The sequence below is a fragment of the Rhinoderma darwinii genome, chromosome 5 (genome assembly GCF_050947455.1).
Source record: "Rhinoderma darwinii isolate aRhiDar2 chromosome 5, aRhiDar2.hap1, whole genome shotgun sequence".
Classification (NCBI taxonomy): domain Eukaryota; kingdom Metazoa; phylum Chordata; class Amphibia; order Anura; family Rhinodermatidae; genus Rhinoderma; species Rhinoderma darwinii.
In genome coordinates, this window is record NC_134691.1 from 71972636 (window position 1) to 71998917 (window position 26282).

Consider the following 26282-nt stretch of genomic DNA (forward strand, 5'->3'; position numbering starts at 1 on the left):
TGGATCCACTTCTGACTTTGTCTCAAAAATCTGCATCAAAATCTACAACAAATACTCGATGTGTGAATATAGCTTTCACCTATAAATAAATTCTAATTAGTTTTTTTTACAATTAACAGGACTTCGTTACTATTGGAAACGAAAATATTTACTTTCATCTGTGTCTTTTAGGACCAGATAGACATATCTAAAGTGTTTATAGACAGTCTTGTTGCAAGTTGCATTACACTGCATTGTGAAACCATCAGGTAAATGTAGATCGAGAAAGTTATGGTCAATAGTACTCCTGTATGATCAATGTGGTTAACAAAAGCTGAGTAGACAAAAACACAACAGGCTGCATTTACAGTCCATTAGGCAGTTCATAAAAACTGCTGTGAATGTTGTAACTGTATTTGGAATAGTGATTTGTCATTATTATGACAAGCAATGCAGAAAGTAGCCAGTTCCGGAACAAAATAAATACCAAGTGGAAAAAGGCAGATTTCATTTAATGGCTATGTACACCTTTTGGAAGGAATTTTTTATTATTATTAAATCATTGGGTTATGTGTTTTCAGCAACTTTCAATTTTACTTTGTATTAATTTTTTTTTTTAATGATACAGCTTCTATGTATCCTGTATACATAGAAGCTGTATCATTCTCACTTAGCCGAATGCTTCAGTTCAGGTAGTTATTATTTAGTTGTTAAAGTGTGGTAGATATCTGGTGGGAAAGGGACTCATATTGCAAGTTTATTTAACTATTAATAAGTCTCGATAACGCACTTTGATACATCCAGTTTCCATTCTGGCCATAGATGGAACGTACCTCTTCGAGGGGATGATAATCTTCATAATCATATTTTGACAGTGATCTACGCTTCCTTTTAGATTTAGAATGATTCTGCTTTTCAATCACCTTCTGCAAATTTTTTACAAGGATACTGAAAAACACAAAAATAAATATATATAAACTATTGATGTTATCAGGCAGCATGTACTCATTCTACATTTTGCTACAGATAGAGTTAATATAAAAATGAATTATAGTCTGTTCCATTGACCGTATACCATATTAGGGTAAGTCCACACGTAGTGTAAATATTGCAGATTATTGGCAACGGATTTGAATGCGGAAAATCCGCAACGGAATACAGTAGCAGCAAACTAGATGAGATTTGAACAAATCTCATCCACACGCTACGTAAAAAAACCTGTTCAGAAATTTACCTGCTGTGCGGTTTTTAATCCGCAGCATGTCAATTTATGCTGCGGAATCTCTAGTTTTTTGTTCCGGGTTTTCTCCATTGAATTTAATAGGGAGGTAAAACCCACAACAAATAGAAGATGTTGCGATTCCTGCAGCGGGAAAGCTGCGATTCCACAGCAAAAAACGCAACTCAGAAAAAAAAGTCAATACTTACCCAAAATTCTCTATGCTCATGCATCCAGCCAATCAGGCTGCAGCAGTCACATGGGATGAAATTTCATCCCAGGAGGTCAGGCTGCAGGACTTCAAAGGGACGCATCGCCGTGAAGTACAAATAAGAATAAACTTTTTTTATTTTTTATGTGCTGTTTTCCGCTGCAGACATTCCGACCGAAAAACTGCACCACAATTTGGTGCGGTTTTTCATCCGGAAATTCACTGCAGGCTCCAGGGCGGACAGGCTGAGTACCTTTACGCAGCCTATCCGCCCTGTGTGAACATACCCTTAAAGTGAACAAACCTTTAGTTTCTTGACGCACTCTCTAAACGTTCACAAACTACATTAGCCTTTTTTTTAAAAAAAACACTAGGCACATTCTCCTCCTTTATTTACTAATGTTGCAGTGCATGTGGGGAAGACAAGCCCATAGTTCACACAACATGAGGAGAGATGAGATGTGGCCCATCACTCTCCATGGCCTGCATGGCAGCTGAGGGGCAGCCTCAACAGTATCTAGAAGAAAGTAAAGTATGAAAAAACATATATTGGGGACCTATAGTGAGACACTGCTGATAATAATGGTATAAATAATTGTAGTAGGTATTGATCTAAAATACAACAGTGATTTATTAGAATATAAGGCTACGGGTTTCGACATTGGATCAACGTCTTTGTCATGTCCCTCGACTTAGGTTTCTATTCACTGTCATGTTATGTTATATGCTCCTATTGCAGTTGCTTTGCTTTATTTAGTTTGTCCCTGCTATCTCCCTGTAGCTTGGCTCTGAGGTAATAGCTCCTCCCTTCTTTCTGTGCCTAGTTGTCTTTCCTCATGGTTCCCATACTGTGTAGTCATCTCCTGCTCAACTCTGGCAAAATATCATCTTTTCACCTGCTGGTTTGTGTACATTACAAGTATTTCAGCCTGAAAATAAACTTCTCTGGAAACTTCCCACGTGCCTCTTCAGCTGAGTTGACGCTATCTGACAGTGTCTTGGTGTGAGTACCGGTTCAATACAGACATATACAGTGAGATTGTCTCAAGGGCCCTACAACTTACAGCCTGGTCATGGAGTCAGAATAGTCTTCCTCAGGCCAAAAGTACAAGAATGAAAAAATGCCTCTTATAAAGGGGAGAGCACACACATCAAAGCAGCACACATGAAAAAAGCGCACAAGTTAAAGGTCAAAGATCACCTCTGACGTCACATGTGGTCAGAGTGATGTCAAGTCAAACGTTGCATACAAGTTCATATAAACATTTACCATATTAATAATTCTGAACAAACACATAAGACTAGGCTGCTGCAGATTAGCATTGTTAAATGTATGCATATGTATTATGGAGATAGCAAAATACATAACTTTCTGAGGGTAGTAGCGAGGGTGCGATCGGGAGGGAAGAGTAATTCAAAGCGATGCGATTGACACACAACAAGAAGGGTTGAGAAAGGGAACGGCATACCAGAAGAAATGATCCTCCACCAATCTCTGTGGATGTACATCCAAAATCCACCTATTATCCTGCACATTACCGTGGCTCAGCCCTTGACACATTTTCATCACTTTTATGGAATGATTTTAACACTCTTGAAAGTCCAATTTTATCCAAGGATAATTTGACCTTGTTTGAAAAGAGAGCGATCAAATCCCTTAAAACAAATGTATCTTTAGTGATTCGCTCTGTCGATAAAGGGGTGGGGATAGTATTACAAGACAGGACCGATTATATCAACGAGGCATTAAGTTTACTCTCTGACGTTTCTTTCTATGAAAAATGTACAGATAATCCACTACCTGCCTACACCACTGAATATAAATCCCTTATTAACTCTGCTTTTAATGATGGGCTTTTGACCAAAAAAGAATTGAATTTATTACAGGTTCCCTTTCCTACTATGCCTTTTATGTACCACTTACCCAAAATTCACGAATCTCAAACTACACCTCCTGGATGTCCCATTATTGCTGCCATTGGTTCCTTAACCAGTAACCTCTCACACTTTGTAGATTTACATCTCCAGCCCTTTGTTTTAAAATGACCTTCCTACCTCAGAGATTCCACCCAACTAATCAGGGATCTCCGATCACTCATTTTAGATTATAATCTTCTATCGCTCAATTTTCTTTCCGCGGATGTATCTGCCTTCTACACCAACATCCCTCATGATAAAGGTGTATCAACAGTAGAATCCTTTTTACATCTTGACCCCAATATACCTGGCACTCAAGCATGTTTTTTAATCGACTGTATTGATTTTATTTTAGAACATAAATTTTTTTCCTTTAACAATTCATTTTATAAACAAACCAAGGGCTGCGCAATGGGTCACTGTTTGCTCCGTTTTACGCCAATCCATATATAAGTTCCTTCGAGGATAGATTTATTATGGGCAACCATCCCTTTTCAAATAATATCATCTCTTATCGACGTTGTATTGATGACTTATTTTTTATTTGGAAAGACAATAAGTCTGATGCTGACCTTTTTATGGAATTTTTTAAATAACAATGATTTTTTCCTAAATTTTACACACAACTTCTCCGCAAGTTCAATTGACTTCCTGGACCTCACTATTAGTAAGTACACCATGGGCAAATTAGTCACCAGCACTCATTTTAAATCCGTCGATGTCAATAGCTATCTTGATTTTAGCAGTGCACCATACCCCCCCCCCCCTGAAAAATATTCCCTTTGGTCAATTCAGAAGAATAAGAAAGAGTTGCTCCAACCCCAAAAATTTTAAATCAGAATGTAAAATCTTAAAAACACGCTTTAGAGAAAAAAACTTTCCTAAAAGCCTGATTGATGGTGTGCATACCAAAGCGATGCGACTGACTCAGGATGATTGTATTTTACAGAGAGTTAGAAAAGATAACTCAGACAGTTCCAAACACAATTTCATCACCACTTCCAATAACGGAAGCAAACAGATTAGATACATCCTCTGCAAACACTGGCATATTCTAAAAAATGATTCATATCTGAAAAAAAGTTATCCCCCCCCCCCGTACCCAAAATCACCTACAGAAGATCCCAGACTTTAAGAAATATCCTTGCCCCTAGCAAACTGCGCAACCCTAAGTCCAGCTCCACCAAATTATTCCCATCACCTTGTGGATCTTATCGCTGTGGTCACCCCAGATGCTTGTGCTGTGCAAACATACTGCATAGAACCAAAACGTTTACATCCGGTGTCACATTGGAATGTTTTAATATAAAAAAAGATTTTTAAACTGTAGTAGTGACTATGTCATTTATCTACTTCAATGTTCATGTAACCTCCAGTATGTCGGAAGAACAACACAGTTATTACATTGCAGAGTCAACAAACACTGTTCAAACGTCACCAATGAATTTCTTAAACACAGTGTATTACGCCATTTTACACAATTACATGAGTGCAAATTTGAGGATATATCTATCACACCAATAGAACAAATCCCTGTAGGCACAACACATAGATTCAGTCTTTTAAAACAGCGAGATAATTACTGGATTTATAAATTAGCATGCTTACATCCTGGAGGTCTGAATGATATTACTGAAACGTCCTTAGATTAAACTGATGCCTCCTCACTATCTCCATGACGCCCTTCATTTATTGACTTCTCTAATGTTCTTTTTAAACCCACCCTTTTTAACAAATACTCATATTTTAATAAATAATCATATATTTATTTTAAAATGTTTCCCCCTCTTTTTTTTTTAAATCCCCCTTTATATAAATATTTATATATATTTATATTTCATACCTTTTACATATATTGTACACAAATGTATACATATCTAGACATTGAAATCGGAACTTCTAATGATATTGCTCAAGATATGCCCTTTACGCCTTTCATTTAACTTGTTCACATCCCTATATATATTCGTATGCATATATATATATATATATATATTTCCTAACGTTGTCACTTTGTATCACTCTAGATGTGTTGTCTTTTATTTCCCATATAGTCATCAACTGTCCCCTATTAATCATCTCACTAACAGCCCTTCCCAACAGCTTATAACCACTTTAATATACCTATTGTTGTGGTTATTGCACAACACTGCGATTCAGGCTGTTTTTGACCTTTCTCGGCCACCATACTTTAGTCTTCATCACTGGTTGTCATGACATCGGCGACGCTGTCGGCCAGCGTTAGCAGATAATTCGGTCCTCAACACCGGACTACTAGGTTTAATGGTAATCATCATTTCTTCTGGTATGCCGTTCCCCTTCTCTACTTGTTGTGTGTCAATCGCATCGCTTTGAATTACTCTTTCCTCCCTCCCGATAGCACTGCTCACCCTCGCTACTACCCTCAGTAAGTTATGTATTTTGCTATCTCCATAATACATATGAATACATTTAACAATGCTAATCTGCAGCAGCCTAGTCTTATTTGTTTGTTCAGAATTATTAATGTGGCAAATGTTTATATGAACTTGTATGTAACGTTTGACTTGGCATCGCTCTGACCTCATGTGACGTCAGAGGTGATCTTTTTCATGTGTGCTGCTTTGATGTGTGTGCTCTCCCCCTTTTATAAGAGGCATTTTTTTATTCTAATACATTTGGCCTGAGGAAGACGTTGGTCCAATGTCGAAATGCGTAGCCTTATATTCTAATAAATCACTGTTGTATTTTAGATCAATACCTATTACAATTATTTATACCATTATTATCAGCAGCGCCTCACTATAGGTCCCCAATATATGTTTTTTCATACTTTACTCTCTTCAAACTGGCGGTAACTACCTGATATTACCGGATTGGACCTGGCTGCAGCTGATCACCTTTATTACTCTCTGCCTACACCAGGATTGTGCCTGGGATTTGCACAACCCCACAAGGTGAGCATTCCACCTGCTCCCCTTCATTTGTCGCTTTTTATCATCTTATATTTGCACCATGTGGCGCCGTGAATTTCTGTTTTTCTCTCCTCCAGTCGTCAACGGTATCTATGCCCTTAGCTCCAGAGCTTGTTTCTCTAGTACTTAATATGTAAAGTATAGCTGATATACCTGAATGGAATCATGAAAGATCTGTTAAATAAACTCTTTTTACAACGTTTTTATATAACATAAACGAGAATGCAAAATTGCAATTGCTTTAAAATACATGAGTTGATTCCACTTAGCAGAAAATAATGTGCACAAACACTTGAAGATAAATCTATTTATTTCTATCATGTTGCCTACATGCTGCTTGCTAATTCAGGTATGTTCATTGTTCAATGACTCAATGAAACCGCCATTCAGTGTATGGACTCTGGATATAATGAATAAATTTTCTTGTTGTCAATTCAATCTGCCTCTCAGGGAAAGTGTACTTCACCATGACCAATAAACATTCCCAGGAGGTAAAACATTTGCGTAAATGGCACTAAAATATTTTTGGTTTACATTCTATTAATTCACAAATGTATTTTCTAATTTGCAGCTGAGAACAAGATATACTAATTATCTTTCATACAGTAACAAGTGTATACTCTTTAGTTAATAGATACAATAGTAATAATACGTCACAATTTTCCCTCAAATTTAGCCAAAAAAGTGGCGTACATGCCTTGTGCAGATTTTCCTATGTTTTAGATGCCTTTTACGTCTCCTACAACAATTTTAAAAAGTGTTTTGAAACAGGGACATGGTTAAAAGGACTTGTAAAATGCGTCAGATTGGTGAAAGGTACGCCAGGCAAAAGGCATAAGAAAGATAAAAGTGTCTTATGTCGAGCGAGTTGCTTCAAACTTATTTTAGAGCATGCACAATTATAATATATTTGGCACAATTTCTGCATGTCCGGTCTAGTTTTAACCGTCCAACTTTAGGTACTCTCCGCCAGGTCTTGTACCCTGTCTGGCAGCCTGTCCCTCCACGAGGCCACCGGCATCTGTCTGTTTCCTGCTCGCGGCTGTACTGTTCCTACAGTTGCTATCTGTTATCTGCCAATGTCCTGCTATCTGCCTTTGTCCAGCTACCTGCCAGTGCCCAGCCGCCAGCTACCTGCCCATTCTCAGCTATCCACCATCTACCTGTGACCAGTAATCCGCTGTGAACTTCCCTCAATCAAGGTACCATCTGCCTATGCCTGTCTTGTGTCTGTTTGGCCAGCAGCTACTCCGTCCGGACCACTTCAAGTGGTAGCGACCTGGCAGCCTCCCTGCAGTGAAGACCAGATCCCTGTATAGGGTTTAAAGGGTGAAGACCAGGGAGGCTGCTTCGACAACGCCCTTAGATGTGGCCCTAAGACAAACCAGTGGAGCAGCCCAGTTGGTCCACAAATCTGCTGGTCGTAACAACAGTATTAATAAATGTGTATTTCACTGCATTTGAAACATTGTTTTTTCAAAGTAACCAAACACTCTTTTGGAGAAATCAAGAAAATCCTATGTACAAGGAGGCAGGTGCAATCATTTAAATAAAAAATAGCTATCTGTCCTATGTAGTCAGGTGAACTATGTATATTTACATCAAGCTGCTATTATGTATGCTGTCTATATAAGGGTACTAGTTCCCTGTTGTAACCAGTCGGTGGTGCCGCGCTGAAAATAGCTCCCTCCAGGTAACCAAAACTGTACTAGCTCTATTATTGCTACCCTGCTTCTAACTTCTACAAGTTTCACCCATATTTTGGGCTCATCCGGGAGGAGAGCAGCATGTTCTGCTAGATTTTATAAAAGGCAACGGCAACTCATTGTGGAGAACCCTAAGTATTTAGGTTCCCCAAGAATAATCCGCCTCCAACCACATCAATACCCCACCAATCAGTGCCAGGGGACACATTCTGAACTTGCCCTAAACCATGATCAATCCTTGAATACGCTGGCCCCCCCCCGGGATGAAATCAAGATCGTTGCCATGGGGATCTTTATTTTGAGACAAGATACCCCAGAATCTGTTTAGAAGTATTCCTCTAATTTCATTATTGGCCTCCTCATATGTACCATTTACACATATTCTTTGTTTTTCTCCTTCCCCTTGTTTTACAAGGTCAGGTGATCATTTTGTTTTAACAATAGCACTCAAATGCTAAATGCTTCCATCAGCACCTCATCTGAGTGTTTTCTTTGCAAGATTCTGTGTTTGTCTGCTTGAGAAACGAAGCCCCTCACGATTGAATAGTTTCTCCTCAGGCGGTAGTACTGTCCCTTGGGTATCCCTCTCTTTAGTACCAAGGGGTGTTAACTCTCTCTCCTGCGAGAATGTTAGTGGTGGTAAGTTTGCGATATACTGATTCCATCAAATGCCCACCTCTGGATCTTTCAATCATAACGTTCAGGAAAGCCATACTCATTTCATGTGATTCACACGTGAATCTCAGGCCAAAGGTGTTTACATTCAGCACCACTACAAAGTTTAGAAAGGTTTCTTTGGAGCCTTTCCATAATATGAACGCATTGTCTATATAGCGAAGCCAAAGGGTATATTGGTCTGCCATTGCTTACCTGCCTCGCCAAAGACAACCATGTCCTCCCACAAGCAGGCAAACACATTAGATTATGAGAGGGCTTACCATAGCAGTGCCCCAGAGCTGGTAATAAAGAAATTATTTTTGTTGATAGAGAATTCCAGAAGGTCAAGGACAAAGTTGTTGGTTGTGTTGTCCATATTGTATGTCCCTAGTACTAAGGCTTTTCCCTGCCCGACAGCGGTACAGGTGAACGGGACTCCTGGCATCATAGACATTTTATGTTGCTCGGAGTCCCTTCCTCCCCACGGAACTGCTGTTCCAAACGGAACAAAATGATACAGTACGGAACAGCAGTTCCACGGGGAGGCAGGGACTCCTAGCATCATAAAATGTCTATGATGCTAGGAGTCCCGTTCACCTGGACCGCGGTCGGGCCGGGAAATCCAGCTGACACTCAGTTGTGTGCGAGTGGAGTAAGGGTTTCATTCCTTTATGGATCTTGGGTAACCCATAGAATGTTGGTGTAAACAGGTGGTCAGATAGGAGAAAGTCATGTTCTTGTTTACTAATGAGGCCTTCAGTTTTTGCCATCCACAGTATCATAGAGAGTTCCTTCCAAAACTGTTTAGTCGGGTCCGTCCTCCGTATGCAATAAGAGTTACTGTCTATCAGTATGTTCAAACACATCTCGCTCTACATTTCATTATACATAATCACTGTGATACCTAATTTATCAGAGAGTTTTAATATTATCTTACTATCTTTCTCCAGAGTAAGGAGACCGTTTAGTCCCTCCTTAGTTAAATTAGGGGGTCCTCTTACTTCCTCTCTATTTTTACTATTTCCTTTGTGTCCAGATCCAGTAAAATGTCAATGTGAGGGTTTCCCCCAGTAGGTCGTATATGTGAGCTTTTTCCTCTCCAGTTGATTAAAAGGCCCAAACCTCTACCTCTCTCAACCTTGTAAAGTAACTGTGCCAATGTATGCGTCACCTCCCAATTTTGCTTTGTAAGACCCATTTCCACACTTTCCATAATTGATTTTTGTTGGTGGAACTTGTGTGGTTTTTGCCTTCTAGAAAAGAGATTAATGTCCAAATGGCAGTCATCAAATTTTATTGTTGGTACAAATTAAAGTTCTTTTGATAAAACACCCAACTCACCTGGTCCTAGATGCAAAGTTGATCACCTGAGATCTCATTGTCACAGTCTTGTTCTGGTGTGGGTTGGAAGTGCGGTGGGTTGTTGGTTCTTATTGCTAAACTGGTAAAAGATATTCCCTAAAGAAAAAAAGAGTCTCTATGTAATGGCAGGGGGTAGGGAGACGGACAAGTGAGCCCTAATCTACCCGCCACTCTGTCCCTGCCTACTTGCAACGATCCGCCCTAGGCGACGGGGTACAACTGGGCGGCGGTCCCTGCGCTCAGTAAGTGCACGACAAACACGACAAACATACAAGGAACACAAGCAAGGAAAAGGGGCCGTTGCCCACGGCAACACCGTGAGCAACCAGAGTGGTGAACGAGCCGAGTCAAGCCAGGAGTGTGCGAGGTACAAAACGAAAAGCAGAAGAGTAGTCGGTAAGCCAGGGTCTGTATGGAGCAGGATCAAAAATAGCAGGAGCTGTAGCTGGGCCAGGAAACCACAAGGAAAGAAACACAAGCAATAACAAGCACCGAGGGACAGGAAGTGCAGGCTTAAATAGACCGAGGGCGGGAGCTAGCTGAGTCTGGCCAGGTTACGATAGGCTCTCCCACTCCTAAGCCTGCCAGCCTGAATGGTGGAAGCAGGAGTCAGTCTCAGGGATGTATTCTCAGGTGCTGACTGATTAGTTCTGGGAGTTAACCCCGAAGCTGTGCCTGGCAGATCCTTTACAGTACCCCCCTTTTATGAGGGGCCACCGGACCCTTTCTAAGTGGACCTGGCTTACTGGGGAAACGCAGGTGGAACCTCCTGACCAATACCCCAGCGTGAACATCCCGGGCGGGTACCCAAGTCCTCTCCTCGGGCCCGTATCCTCTCCAATGGACCAGGTACTGGAGGGAGCCTTGGACCATCTTGCTGTCCACAATCCTGGCCACCTCGAATTCCACCCCCTCCGGGGTGAGGATGGGAACAGGAGGTCTCCTCAAGGGAGCCAAGGACGGGGAGCAGCGTTTGAGGAGGGAGGCATGAAACACGTCGTGTATCCGAAAAGACGGGGGTAACTCCAGCCGGAAGGAGACAGGATTGAGGACCTCAATGACCTTATACGGCCCAATAAACCGGGGAGCAAACTTCTTGGACGGAACCTTGAGACGCAAGTTCCTAGACGACAACCACACCAGATCCCCGACCATAAACAGGGGGTTAGCAGAACGTTTTTTTATCAGCCTGAGTTTTTTGTACGCCCTGGGACACCTCTAGGTTTTTCTGAACCTGGGCCCAGACTGTGCACAGTTCCCGATGAACGACCTCTACCTCAGGATTGTTGGAACTACCAGGTGAAACGGAGGAGAACCGTGGATTAAACCCAAAATTACAAAAAAAAGGAGAGACCCCTGACGAGTTACTGACCCGGTTATTAAGGGAAAATTCGGCGAGGGGAATGAAAGAGACCCAATCAAATTGACAGTCAGAGACAAAACACCTTAAGTATTGTTCTAGAGATTGATTAGTCCTCTCCGTTTGGCCATTGGTTTCAGGATGGAAGGCAGAGGAGAAGGACAGATCAATCCCCAACTTCATACAGAAGGCTCTCCAAAACAATGAAACAAATTGTACCCCTCTGTCCGAAACAATATTGACAGGGACCCCATGGAGACGCAGGATGTGTTTGACAAACAAGGTAGCCAACGTTTTGGCGTTGGGTAGTTTCTTGAGGGGCACAAAGTGGCACATCTTACTGAAGCGGTCCACCACCACCCACACCACCGACTTGCCTTGGGATGGAGGCAAATCGGTGATAAAATCCATGGAGATATGTGTCCAAGGTCTCTGGGGAATGGGCAACGAACGCAGTAAGCCCGCTGGTCGGGACCTGGGAGTCTTGGACCTAGCACAAACCTCACAAGCGGCGACGTAGGCCTTAACGTCTTTAGGCAACCCAGGCCACCAATAATTTCTGGTAATGAGGTGTTTGGTACTCAGGATGCCTGAATGGCCAGATAGTGCGGAGTCATGATTTTCCCTAAGTACCCTTAGCCGGAATTGCAGGGGAACAAACAGCTTGTTCTCAGGAAGGTTCCCGGGAGCTGAACCTTGATCAGCAGCAATATCAGAGACTAAATCAGAATCGATCGAGGAAATGATTATACCTGGAGGCAAAATACAAGCAGGATCTTCCTCCGAAGGAGGGCTGGCCATGAAGCTACGCGACAGTGCATCAGCCTTAATATTTTTAGACCCAGCCCTATAGGTAACCAAAAAATTGAATCTGGTAAAAAATAACGCCCATCGAGCTTGTCTCGGGTTTAGCCTCCGGGCAGATTCTAGGAAAACCAGATTCTTGTGGTCAGTAAGGACCGTTACCTGGTGCCTAGCCCCCTCCAGGAAGTGGTGCCACTCTTCAAATGCCCATTTAATGGCTAAGAGTTCGCGGTTGCCAATATCATAGTTACTTTCAGTTGGCGAAAACTTCCTGGAGAAGTAGGCACAGGGGCGGAGATGGGTGAGGGACCTGGTACCCTGGGACAAGACAGCCCCCACTCCCACCTCAGATGCGTCAACTTCCACGATAAATGGCTCCATTTGGTTGGGCTGAACCAGCACCGGGGCCGAGACAAAGCACTTTTTAAGGACCTCAAAAGCCTGGACAGCCTCAGGAGGCCAGTGGAGGAGATCAGCACCTTTGCGAGTGAGGTCCGTAAGGGGCTTAGCGATGACCGAGAAGTTAGCAATAAATCTCGGTAATAATTAGCGAACCCCAAAAAACACTGTAACGCCTTCAGGGAGGCAGGTTGGACCCATTCCGCCACAGCCTGAACCTTGGCGGGGTCCATGCGGAATTCATGAGGAGTGAGGATTTGACCCAAAAATTTAATCTCCTGTACCCCAAACACACATTTTTCGGTTTTGGCAAACAGTTTATTTTCCCGAAGGACCTGGAGCACCTTCCTGACATGCTCAATGTGGGAGGACCAGTCCTTGGAAAACACCAGTATGTCATCAAGGTACACTACCAGAAAAATCCCCAGGTAATTTCTCAAAATCTCATTTATGAAATTCTGGAAGACCGCAGGGGCATTACACAACCCAAAGGGCATGACGAGGTATTCGAAATGGCCTTCGGGCGTGTTAAACGCAGTCTTCCACTCATCCCCCTCTTTGATGCGAATAAGGTTATACGCCCCCCGTAGATCCAATTTAGAAAACCATTGGGCCCCCTGAACCTGATTAAAGAGATCAGGAATCAAAGGAAGGGGATACTGGTTCCTTACCGTGACCTTATTCAGGCTACGGTAGTCAATGCATGGCCTAAGACCACCATCCTTCTTCACCACGAAGAAGAAGCCAGCACCTACCGGAGAAGAAGAGGGACGAATGTAACCCTTGGCCAGGGATTCCTGGATATACACTCTCATAGCTTCACGTTCAGGACAAGAAAGATTAAATATCCTACCCTTAGGAAGCTTAGCTCCTGGTACCAATTCGATAGCGCAATCGTATTCTCTATGAGGAGGTAACACTTCGGAGGCCTCCCTAGAGAAAACATCAGCGAAGTCCTGAACAAACTCGGGTAGCGTATTCGCCTCCTTAGGGGGAGAAATAGAATTAACAGAAAAACATGACGTACAACATTCATTACCCCATTTGGTTAGCTCCCCAGTATTCCAGTCAAACGTAGGATTATGCAACTGCAACCAGGGAAGACCTAGAACCAAATCGTACGATAATCCCTGCATCAACGGTACAGAGCATTGCTCCAAATGCATGGAGCCAACAAGGAGTTCAAAAACAGGGGTATGCTGTGTAAAATAACCATTAGCAAGAGGAGTGGAGTCGATACCCACTACCGGGACAGGTTTAGGCAAATCAATAAGAGGCATAGCAAGGGACATAGCAAATTCCACAGACATGATACTGGAAGAAAATATAGATATAGTTGGTGTTGCTGAAACATGGCTGGACTCTTCACATGACTGGGCTGTAAATCTACAGGGTTTTACACTTTTTCGTAAAGACAGGACAAATAGGAAAGGTGGTGGTGTATGTCTGTATGTGAGAAGTGATATGAAGGCGAGTGTGAAAGAGACAATAGTGGGTGAAGACTGTGAGGAGGTTGAAACCTTGTGGGTGGAACTAGAAAGGGAGGTAAACACTGAAAAAATTACTTTTGGTGTAATCTATAGACCCCCCAATATAACTGAGGAGATGGAAGGTCAGATATATAAACAGATGGAGCGGGCTGCACAGGCGGGTACTGTAGTGATAATGGGAGATTTTAATTTCCGGGATATTAATTGGTGTCATGGTTCGGCTTCAACTGCAAAGGGGAGACATTTCCTCAACCTGTTGCAGGAAAATTTTATGGGCCAGTTTGTGGAAGACCCGACTAGAGGTGAAGCTCTGTTGGATCTGGTCATTTCTAATAATGCAGAGCTTGTTGGGAATGTCAATGTTCGTGAAAACCTCGGTAACAGTGATCACAATATAGTTACATTTTACCTATACTGTAAAAAACAAACGCAGGCTGGGAGGGCAAAAACATTTAATTTTAAGAAAGCCAATTTCCCCAGGATGAGGGCTGCAATTCAGGATATAGACTGGGAAGAACTAATGTCAAATAATGGAACAAATGATAAATGGGAGATTTTCAAATCTACTTTGAGTTATTATAGTGCAAAATTTATTCCTACAGGTAATAAGTATAAACGACTCAAATTAAACCCCACATGGCTTACACCTTCTGTGAAAGGGGCAATACATGACAAAAAAAGGGCATTTAAAAAATACAAATCTGAGGGTACAGCTGTAGCCTTTGTAAAATATAAAGAGCTTAATAAAATCTGTAAAAATGTAATAAAATTAGCAAAAATACAAAATGAAAGGCAGGTGGCCAAGGATAGTAAAACAAATCCTAAAAAATTCTTCAAGCATATAAATGCAAAAAAGCCAAGGTCTGAACATGTAGGACCCCTAGATAATGGTAATGGGGAGTTGATCACAGGGGATCAAGAGAAGGCAGAGTTACTAAATGGGTTCTTTAGCTCTGTATATACAACAGAAGAAGGAGCAGCTGATGTAGCCGGTGCCAGTGCTGTTAATATATCAGTTGATATACTGAATTGGATGAATGTAGAGATGGTCCAAGCTAAATTAAATAAAATAAATGTGCACAAGGCCCCAGGACCAGATGGGTTACACCCTAGAATTCTTAAAGAGCTTAGTTCAGTTATTTCTGTCCCCCTTTTCATAATATTCAGAGAATCTCTAGTGACTGGTATAGTGCCAAGGGACTGGCGCAGGGCAAATGTGGTGCCTATTTTCAAAAAGGGCTCTAGGTCTTCCCCGGGTAATTATAGACCAGTAAGCTTAACATCCATCGTGGGGAAAATGTTTGAGGGGCTATTGAGGGACTATATACAGGATTATGTGACAATAAATAGCATTATAAGTGACAGCCAGCACGGTTTTACTAAGGACAGAAGTTGTCAAACTAACCTAATCTGTTTTTATGAAGAGGTGAGCAGAAGTCTAGACAGAGGGGCCGCTGTGGATTTAGTGTTTTTGGACTTTGCAAAGGCATTTGACACTGTCCCCCATAGACGCCTAATGGGTAAATTAAGGACTATAGGTTTAGAAAATATAGTTTGTAATTGGATTGAGAATTGGCTCAAGGACCGTATCCAGAGAGTTGTGGTCAATGATTCCTACTCTGAATGGTCCCCGGTTATAAGTGGTGTACCCCAGGGTTCAGTGCTGGGACCACTATTATTCAACTTATTTATTAATGATATAGAGGAAGGGATTAATAGCACTATTTCTATTTTTGCAGATGACACCAAGCTATGTAATATAGTTCAGACTATGGAAGATGTTCATGAATTACAGGCAGATTTAAACAAACTAAGTGTTTGGGCGTCCACTTGGCAGATGAAGTTTAATGTAGATAAATGTAAAGTTATGCATCTGGGTACCAACAACCTGCATGCATCATATGTCGTAGGGGGCGCTACACTAGCGGATTCACTTGTTGAGAAGGATCTGGGTGTACTTGTAAATCATAAACTCAATAACAGCATGCAGTGTCAATCAGCTGCTTCAAAGGCCAGCAGGATATTGTCGTGTATTAAAAGAGGCATGGACTCGCGGGACAGGGATGTAATATTACCACTTTACAAAGCATTAGTGAGGCCTCATCTAGAATATGCAGTCCAGTTCTGGGCTCCAGTTCATAGAAAGGATGCCCTGGAGTTGGAAAAAATACAAAGAAGAGCAACGAAGCTAATAAGGGGCATGGAGAATTTAAGTTATGAGGAAAGATTGAAAGAATTAAACCTATTTAGCCTTGAAAAAAGACGACTAAGGGGGGACATGATTAACTTATATAAATATATTAATGGCACATACAAAAAATATGGTGATATCCTGTTCCTTGTAAAACCCGCTCAAAAAACAAGGGGGCACTCCCTCCGTCTGGAGAAAAAAAGGTTCAAGCTGCAGAGGCGACAAGGCTTCTTTACAGTAAGAACGGTGAATTTATGGAATAGTCTACCGCAGGAGCTGGTCACAGCAGGGACAGTAGATGGCTTTAAAAAAGGGTTAGATAATTTCCTAGAACAAAAAAATATTAGCTCCTATGTGTAGAAATTTTTCCTTCCCTTTTCCCTTCCCTTGGTTGAACTTGATGGACATGTGTCTTTTTTCAGCCGTACTAACTATGTAACTATGTAACTATGTAACTATGATATTAGTAGAGGACCCTGAATCCACGAAGGCACTGCCGGTAGCAGACCTACCACCAAAAGAGACCTGAAAGGGAAGCAAGATCTTAGTACGTTTCATATTTACGGGAAATACCTGTGCGCCCAAGTGACCTCCCCGATGATCACTTAGACGCGGAAGTTCTCTGGCTGCAATCTTACGCTTAGGACAGTTGTTCACTTGATGCTTGTCGTCCCCACAGTAGAAGCAGAGACCATTCTTCCTGCGGAATTCTCTACGTTGTTGGGGGGACACGGAGGCCCCGAGTTGCATAGGTATCTCTGAATCTTTCGGGGAGGAACGAAGCAACGGAGCTTCGGGAGGCATCATGGGGGAGTCGGAGGAGAAAACACATAAACGTTCACGTTGTCGTTCCCTGAGACGTCGGTCAAGTCGTATCGCTAAAGCCATAACCTGGTCTAGGGAGTCAGAAGAGGGATAGCTAACTAGCAGGTCTTTCAGGGCATTCGACAGACCCAACCTAAACTGGCACCTTAAGGCAGGGTCATTCCACCGAGAAGCTACGCACCACTTCCGAAAGTCAGAGCAATACTCCTCAACAGGTCTCTTACCCTGACTTAAGGTCACCAGCTGACTCTCGGCAAAGGCAGTCCTGTCAGTCTCGTCATAAATAAGTCCGAGAGCAGAAAAGAAACAATCAACGGAGGAAAGTTCAGGGGCGTCAGGAGCCAAGGAGAAGGCCCACTCTTGGGGCCCTTCCTGGAGCCGGGACATAATTATACCCACCCGCTGGCTCTCAGAACCTGAGGAATGAGGCTTTAAACTAAAGTAAAGCCTACAACTCTCCCGAAAGGAGAGAAAAGCCCTCCGGTCCCCTGAGAACCGGTCGGGCAACTTGAGGTGGGGTTCAAGAGGTGCGGTGAGGGGAACTACCAGGGTAGCATCAGGCTGGTTGACCCTCTGAGCCAGGGCCTGGACCTGTAGGGAGAGACCCTGCATTTGCTGAGCCAGGGTCTCACGGGGATCCATAGTGGTGTCAGGGACCAGGGGTAGACTAGGTATGGGCTTGTTATTATGTAATGGCAGGGGGTAGGGAGACGGACAAGTGAGCCCTAATCTACCCGCCACTCTGTCCCTGCCTACTTGCAACGACCCGCCCTAGGCGACGGGGTACAACTGGGCGGCGGTCCCTGCGCTCAGTAAGTGCACGACAAACACGACAAACATACAAGGAACACAAGCAAGGAAAAGGGGCCGTTGCCCACGGCAACACCGTGAGCAACCAGAGTGGTGAACGAGCCGAGTCAAGCCAGGAGTGTGCGAGGTACAAAACGAAAAGCAGAAGAGTAGTCGGTAAGCCAGGATCTGTATGGAGCAGGATCAAAAATAGCAGGAGCTGTAGCTGGGCCAGGAAACCACAAGGAAAGAAACACAAGCAATAACAAGCACTAAGGGACAGGAAGTGCAGGCTTAAATAGACCGAGGGTGGGAGCTAGCTGAGTCTGGCCAGGTTACGATAGGCTCTCCCACTCCTAAGCCTGCCAGCCTGAATGGTGGAAGCAGGAGTCAGTCTCAGGGATGTATTCTCAGGTGCTGACTGATTAATTCTGGGAGTTAACCCCGAAGCTGTGCCTGCACTGGCGTAGCTATAGGGGTCGCAGCGGTCGCAATTGCGACCGGGCCCCGAAGCCAGGGGGGCCCACGGCCCCCCGCACCACATCAATAAAAAGTTACTATAGTAAGTCGGGCCGCGGGCCCCTGTTACTATAGTAACATACTTTACTTACCTTCCTGGTTCCGGATCGCAGCGGAGGTCCTGACGTCAAGCGCTGTGCGCAGCGCATGACGTCACAGCGCTATGCCGCCGCGCACAGCATCGAGACTACAGAACTCCCGCCGCGGCCGAAGAGGAAGGTAAGGTTAGCCCTGACTGGCGGGGTCTGACTCCCGGGACCCGCCAATCAGCTGTTTTGAAGGGGCCGCAGCACTCGTACGAGAGCTGCTCCCCTTCATTCCTGTCACTTCATTCCGGTCACACTGTGAATCGGTGTCGGCGATTCACAGTGTGAGCGAGTAGTGAAATGAAGGGGAAGCAGCTCTCGTACGAGTGCTGCGGCCCCTTCAAAACAGCTGATTTGCGGGTCCCGGGCGACACATCAGCTATTGATGGCCTATTCTGTGGATAGGCCATCAATGTTTAGGGACTGCACAACCCCTAAGCCTACGATGTATCAGGCTTAGGGGGCCCATGAGACAGGATCACAGATTGTGTGATCCTGTCTGCTGGGCCCTGTATCTAAGCCAATCACATGGTAGGCTTAGATACATGGCCCATGCGTGATCCTGTCTGCTGGGCCTGTATCTAAGCCTACCACACTGTAGGTTTAGATACAGGGCCCCAGCACACACTAATCTTATACTGTATAAGATTACTGTCTGCTGGACCCTGTATCTAAGCCTACCTTGTGGTAGGCTTAGATACAGGGTCCCACAGACAGTATCACACATGGGCCCTGTATCTAAGCCTTAGGGTATGTGCACAGACACTAATTACGTCCGTAATTGACGGACGTATTTCGGCCGCAAGTACCGGACCGAACACAGTGCAGGGAGCCGGGCTCCTAGCATTATAGTTATGTACGATGCTAGGAGTCCCTGGCTCGCTGCAGGACAACTGTCCCATACTGTAAACATGTTTTCAGTACGGGACAGTTGTCCTGCAGCGAGGCAGGGACTCCTAGCGTCGTACATAAGTATGATGCTAGGAGCCCGGCTCCCTGCACTGTGTTTGGTCCACTACTTGCGGCCGAAATACGTCCGTCAATTACGGACGTAATTAGTGTGTGTGCACATACCCTACCACATGTGTTACTAATAATTTTTTGTGTGTTTTCTTACAGGTTCGGTCGTTGGACTACGGCGGATTCCAGGACTACTTCGATGACAGCTTTTTTTTTTATTAATAAAATGGTTAATGAGGGCTGTGTGGGTTTTTTTTTTATTTCAATAAAATATTTTTTCTATGTCTTTGTGTTTTTTTTTTTAAACTATATTACTACCGCCTTAGTAATGGCCGCCGGCTGATTGACAGCATCCATTGCTAAGGCGGGGCTTAGTGTTAGCAGGTGCAGAGGCTAACACTAACCCCCTTTATTACCCCGGTACCCACCACCACCAGGGGTGCTGGGAAGAGCCGGGTACCATCCAGTACTTGACCATCTCTAGTGATGGTTGGCCACTGGGGTGGCCGCAGGCTGGTATTATCAGGAGGGGAAAGGTCAAAAACAGTGGCCCTTCCCATTCTGGTAATGCTGCCTGCTGCTGCTTTATTGTATCTGGCTGGTTATGAAAATGGGGGGGACCCCACGTCATTTAAAAAAAAAAAAAAAAAAAAAATAATTGGAAAGAACGATGTCGGGTCCCCCCCAATTTTCATAACCAGCCAGATACAACACAGCAGCAGCAGGCAGTATTACAAGGGTGGGAGGGCCACTGTTTTTGGCCTTCCCCAGCCTAATACTACCAGCCTGCGGCCACCCCGGTGCCTGCCCGTCACTACAGATGGTCGGGTACTGGTTTGTACCCGGCTCTTCCCAGTACCCCTGGTGGCGGTGGGTACCGGGGTGATAATGGGGTTTAGTGTTGGCCTCTGCACCGCCTAACATTAAGCCTCGCCTTAGTAATGGAGGTTGTCAATCAGCCAGCGGCCATTACTAAGGCGGTGATAATAAAGTTTAAAAAGATACAAGCACATAGAAAAAATATTTTATTGAAATAAAAAAACACAACCCTCATTAACCATTTTATTGAGAATAAAAAAAACGCCGTCATTGAAGTCCTCAAATCCGAAGTCCAACAACCGAACCTGTAAAAAAAAACACAAACACAAAAATAATCAGTAACACATAAAGAAGCAAAATGTCAGCGAGCTGGGCCCTGTATCTAATCCTATCATGTGTGATACAGTCTGCTGAGCTGTGTATCTAATCCAATCATGTATGATACTGTCTGCTGGGCCCTATATATCTAATCCGATCATGTGTGATACTGTCTGCTGAGCTGTGTATCTAATCCTATCGTGTGATACTGCCTTCTGAGCCACTGTATCTAATCCTATCATGTGTGATACTGTCTGCTGAGCCACTGTATCTAATCCTATCATGTGTGGTACTGTCTGCTGAGCCACTGTATCTAATCCTATCATGTGTGGTACTGTCTGCTGAGCCACTGTATCTAATCCTATCATGTGTGATACTGTCTGCTGGGCCACTGTATCTAATCCTATCATGTGTGATACTGTCTGCTGAGCTGTGTATCTAATCCTATCATGTGTGATACTGCCTTCTGAGCCACTGTATCTAATCCTATCATGTGTGATACTGTCTGCTCAGCCACTGTATCTAATCCTATCCATAGTTTATAGGGTCGTAGTGCTATAGATATGCTATGCTGTCTCATATACACACTATTTTTTGGGGCGGACACATATGTATTGGGGCTATTTCCCGGACATTTTAAGCCCTGAGGGTATGTTCACACGGCAGCGTCCGTTACGGCTGAAATTACTGTGCTGTTTTCAGGAGAAAACAGCACCGTAATTTCAGCCGTAATGGCATGTGGAGGCGTCTTTTGCTGCGTCCATTACGGAAGTAACTGAAGCTGGTTTTCCATGGAGTCCATGGAAAACGGCTCCATTTACGTCTGAAGAAGTGACAGGCACTTTTTTACGCGCCGCCTTTTGACAGCGACGCGTAAACAAAAATGACCGTCGGCACAGAACATCGTAAGACCCATTCAAATGAATGGGCAGATGTTTGCCGACGCTTTTGAGCCGCATTTTCGGACGTAATTCAATGCTAAAACGCCCTAATTACATCCGTAAATAGTGTGTGTGAACCCAGCCTTAGTGACGCCCCCGGCTGCTAGTGCTGCATTGTTGGGTCACTTAGGAGACCCAGCGATGCAGCTGAAAGTGGACCGTCGGCCATGAGAAGTTTGCGGGGGGGGGGGGGCCCAGTAAGAATTTTTGCATCGGGGCCCATGAGCCTCTAGCTACGCCCCTGTGTGCCTGGCAGATCCTTTACACTCTATCTGAGTTCTCCCTACTGTCCCTGGGGACTCTTGCTTGTAGGCGTCCTCTCTGCTATTCCCTTCCTATTGGTTCTAGGGTGTGCGTGTTATATAGATATTTTTCACTGAGAGATACTTTCACTTCCGAGGATAAGCTATCGAGGTCTGATTCCGTAACGTTATCTTTATTTGTGAGGAATATGTAAGCTCTGTTCTCTCTGAACTCCTGTAGATCTCTAAGAAATGTATTGTTTTTGCTTTCTCTGATACAGGGAAAATGTTACAGTCCGTTTTTAGGTATTAATAATATTAATATAAACAAGTAGCAATTGCAGCAACCTAATTTTAATCTGAATATATAGTCCTTAAAAATAGGTAAGTTCAGGAAAGTACACAAACATCTTACCTGTGGTCCACGTTGGCTTGTCTTAGGTATGTTAGCAGCACCTCAGAGCTGGTATTGGATATATGAACATCAGTGATTGTGTTATTCAGGATACTGCCAAAACTGCTGGGCTGCCAAAGATCAACCTGCAGTGCAGGAACTAACCTGTAAATCATATTCATATAATATACACAATGACACAGATACACTGTATTGTACTACGGCTTTAGAGAAATAGCATCACTCATGGACTGAAGATCTTGCAGTACATGTTTTAAAGGGAACCTGTCACGTTGAAAATGCAGTCCAATCTGCGGGCAGCATGTTATAGAGCTGGAGTAGGTGAGCAGGTATAACTTGTAATTTATTCATTTAAACCTCTGCTCATTCTGGGATTAGGAGTCCAGTGGGTGTTCCTACTAAGTGATTGACAGCCTTCTCTGTCTAAGTGTGCATAGAGAGATAGCTGTCAGTCAGTCAGTGATTAGGACCACCCACTGGACTCCTAATCCCAGAATGAGCAGAGGTGTAAATTAATAAATTACAAGTTATACTGAATATTTTGCTACAAAAATATACATCAACCTGCTCCTACTTTATTATATGTCTTTACGTTATACTATTTTCCTATTTAGAATTCACTCCCACAAACAAGTAGCAATTACATCAAGTTTCCTTCCAGTGTTAGGTCAGTTTTAGGATGCATTATTTTTGGCTAAAATTAGGAGTGGATTCTAAAATGTTGGAAGTATATTGGCTCATGTAACTGACTATTATGGCTCTGTACAAGCAAAAGAGCTATAAAACAGCACCCATAGAAGTCTATGGGCCCATACTGTACCTCCATATGCCATCAATTTCATACGGTAGCATACAGAGTTTTTTTTCTCTGTCAGTCAAACAGAATATGGCAGAAAATAAGTCAATCGTGGCATGCTCCACTGCACGCTATATTGCGGAGATATTCTTGCCTAGAAGCATTGTTTTTACAGTACTACAGGTAGGCACACTATAGTGGCACAAAGAGTCACCAAGCAAACCAAACAGTCTTATCAGGGCTACAGAAGACGAGGTTCTTTACAGGACCTACAATGCAGCTATCTCAGGCTGGACAAGCCTTCTGTTATGATAAGCCTAGGCACAGTTTTACTGAAAATAAAGCCTTGTCAGTAGGATACACTAAATTGATAAAATCATTATTAATTATGCAATATGCATGTTTAGGATTTATTCTTTCAGCATCTTTAAGGGAATTAGGTTAAATATGCAAAGAACATTATAAATGCATAAAAATGCTTCTCTGTTGAATCAAACTAACCACAAATTGATATATACTCCAGGGTCGGGCTGGGCCAGGGGGCAGTGAGGCATATGTGCTGCTCAGACTGCTGCTCCCTCTATCCATGACTTTGAAAAAAAAAAATTATTGGCCAACGGCAACGCTCTGGATGGGGAGATTATAATCCATGGTGGGTTGTCTAACTGACTGTTGAGAACTTTATGGGGTAGGGAATTAATAATTCTTCCCCCCTCCCATAGACACCTCAGCAATCAATCAGACTCCCCACTGCAGTATAATCCTCCCTCATTATATTGCCTAGGTAGTCTGACCGACATCTGAGATATCTAGGGTTGAATTATATTGGACCGAAAGTGTGTTAGTTCTGGATGAACTGTTTTACAGTGATTGCGCTCGGTACATTATTATCGCCAAATAACCATTACCACTTCTCAATGATTTTTATGGTAGAAACTAGTTGGATAGTAAGACCAAGAAATAAAAAAATAATACTAAGGAAGGAAAACAATAATGGAATTAACAAACCCATTTTTTATGAGGGGCCTCCACGGTAAACAGGTTAACATAGTATTCCTTTTTCAGACATTTATGGCATATCTACAGGAAATTTCATAAATGTCTGATAGATGCAGGTCCTAGCTCAGTGAGCCACGCCTATCTCAAGATCGGGGTCCCCCGACCTCATCCCCACTGAATCCAGGCCGAGACTATGTCGAGCAGTAGTTGGGCAATCCATAAACAGTGTAGCTCACTGTGCTTTACTGTTTCCGTAACTTCCATTCAATTCTGTAATAAATTACGGAAACAGAGTGGCACAGCGAGCTACACTGTTTACATAAGCCCGGCCACCTCTCCACACAGTCTCCGCCTGTATTTGGCGGCCAGCAGCCGCAACAACAAACGAGGACAGGGTGCGGGCCTCTAATCTCCAGATAGGTGCGTGAATATGCCGTAAATGTCTGACATGGAAGTACTGCTTTAAGGATGGGTCGATATTTATGGGCCATTGCTGTGTGTTTGCCCCCATAGGCTAAAATTATTGATATACTCGGCATACACAACCTTAAAGCACCAAGGACATCTCCCTATATGGGGACGAGAAATTGGAGTAACGACCGCTCATACCCATCCATAGCTCCGTGTGACAGAAGCAAATGAGCACCGATCAACGATGTCTCGTTGATCGGCGCTCGCTGCACTAGCCAATTATCAGCCGGTGTAATAGGGACTTTAGTCTTCATTTAATAAAAAGTTATAGAATTCACAGTTTTCAAAAACCTTCAATGTTTACTGCCAGTGGGTAAAAATCTGTTCTGGTCATGTGATGGATTCACAGGTGCATGGCTCGTAACATTTACAGTATGTGTATCAGAGCTGTGTTTACTTAAGCCCATATCATTACACACAAATACCAGTACCAAAAAGATATGCTCATAAGGTGAGAGTAAAACATATTCACATACAGGTGCATTCGGTGTTTGTTTGTGAAAAACAACAAAATGTAGAGAAAATTTGCAAAAGTTAGAATTTTTATAATTTTAAATGTATCTGCTTGTAAGACAGCTAGTAATACCACACAAAATAGTTACTAGTTTCCATATCCCATATGTCTACTTTATGTTTGTATCATTTTTTCAACATCCTTTTATTTTTCTAGGATTTTAGAAGGCTTAGAACTTTAGCAGCAATTTCTCACATTTTCAAGTAATTTACAGTTACATTTTGTGTATTAGAGCTGTGTCCATACCACCCAACAGTCCTGGTCCTCAGCGGTACAGTCCCGTGGTATGTCCCCGTGTACACTGTACCTGCATCCTCAGGACGCAGATACAGTTGAATCCAATGCTGAAGCAAGGAACCGTCAGCTCCCTGCTGCAGCAATCACTGTGTGAAAAGGCCGTGACCCCCACGGCACAGACAGATGCAATGCAGTGACATCATCAGGCGTGTCTGCGCCAAGACACTCATAGTACAGAGTGGAGGAGCAGAAGGATCTCCTCCACTCGTCGTGGGAACGGGCCGAGCTAAGTATTTATTTTATTATTTTTTTATTAGGCACTGTGGGTACATTATACTATATGGTGTATGTCTAACTTTATGTTGGCTCGTTTATCACAGACTTCAGCTAACCATAGAATTACATCTAATTTTTCCAATGAACCAAGTATTTGTATTGATAATCTTTCCAGCTTATTAAAATCTTGTACTGGGCATCAGTTGGAAGATTGAATGCACATGCATAAAAAAAAATATTTTTCCTGTGTCCTCCCTTAAAGAGGCTCTGTCACCAGATTCTGAAATCCCTATCTCCTATTGCATGTGATCGGCGCTGCAATGTAGATAACAGTAACGTTTCTTTTTTTTTTTTAAACGTTCATTTTTGGCCAAGTTATGAGCTATTTTATATATATATATATATGCAAATGGGCGTGTTTACGTGTATGACGCTGACCAATCAGTGACCAGTCAGCATCATACACTCATTTATTTACACAGCAACGATGTGCAGCCACATAAACAGACATTAACGTTACTGCAGTATCCTGATAATGAATACACATGACCATCCAGCCTGGACGTCATGTGTATTCATTATCAGGACACTTCTGAATCTTTTCTGTGAGATTTGCAGCAAGGGAAACGAAATCTCGTTTACCTCCGAAATCTCGCGAGATTTCGTTTCCCGTGCTAGAAATCTCAAAGAAAAGATTCAGAAGTGTCAGGATTCTGAATACACATGACGTCCAGGCTGGATGATCATGTGTATTCATTATCAGGACACTTGATTAACGTTAATCTCTGTGTATGTGGCTGCACATCGCTCCTGTGTAAATCAATGG

The 26282-nt window shown here is 43.2% G+C and overlaps 1 protein-coding gene across 1 annotated transcript in view; it reads right to left on the reverse strand.

The window, feature by feature from the left end:
- CPA6 (carboxypeptidase A6) overlaps nucleotides 1-26282 on the reverse strand; it is a 289404-nt gene that overhangs the window by 48166 nt on the left and 214956 nt on the right. The window contains exons 3-4 of the mRNA XM_075828241.1: nucleotides 22164-22288; nucleotides 813-927 (exon numbers count right to left, since the gene is read on the reverse strand). Of these exons, the coding sequence (XP_075684356.1) occupies nucleotides 813-927; nucleotides 22164-22288 (240 nt within the window). The remainder of the gene's footprint in view (nucleotides 1-812; nucleotides 928-22163; nucleotides 22289-26282) is intronic.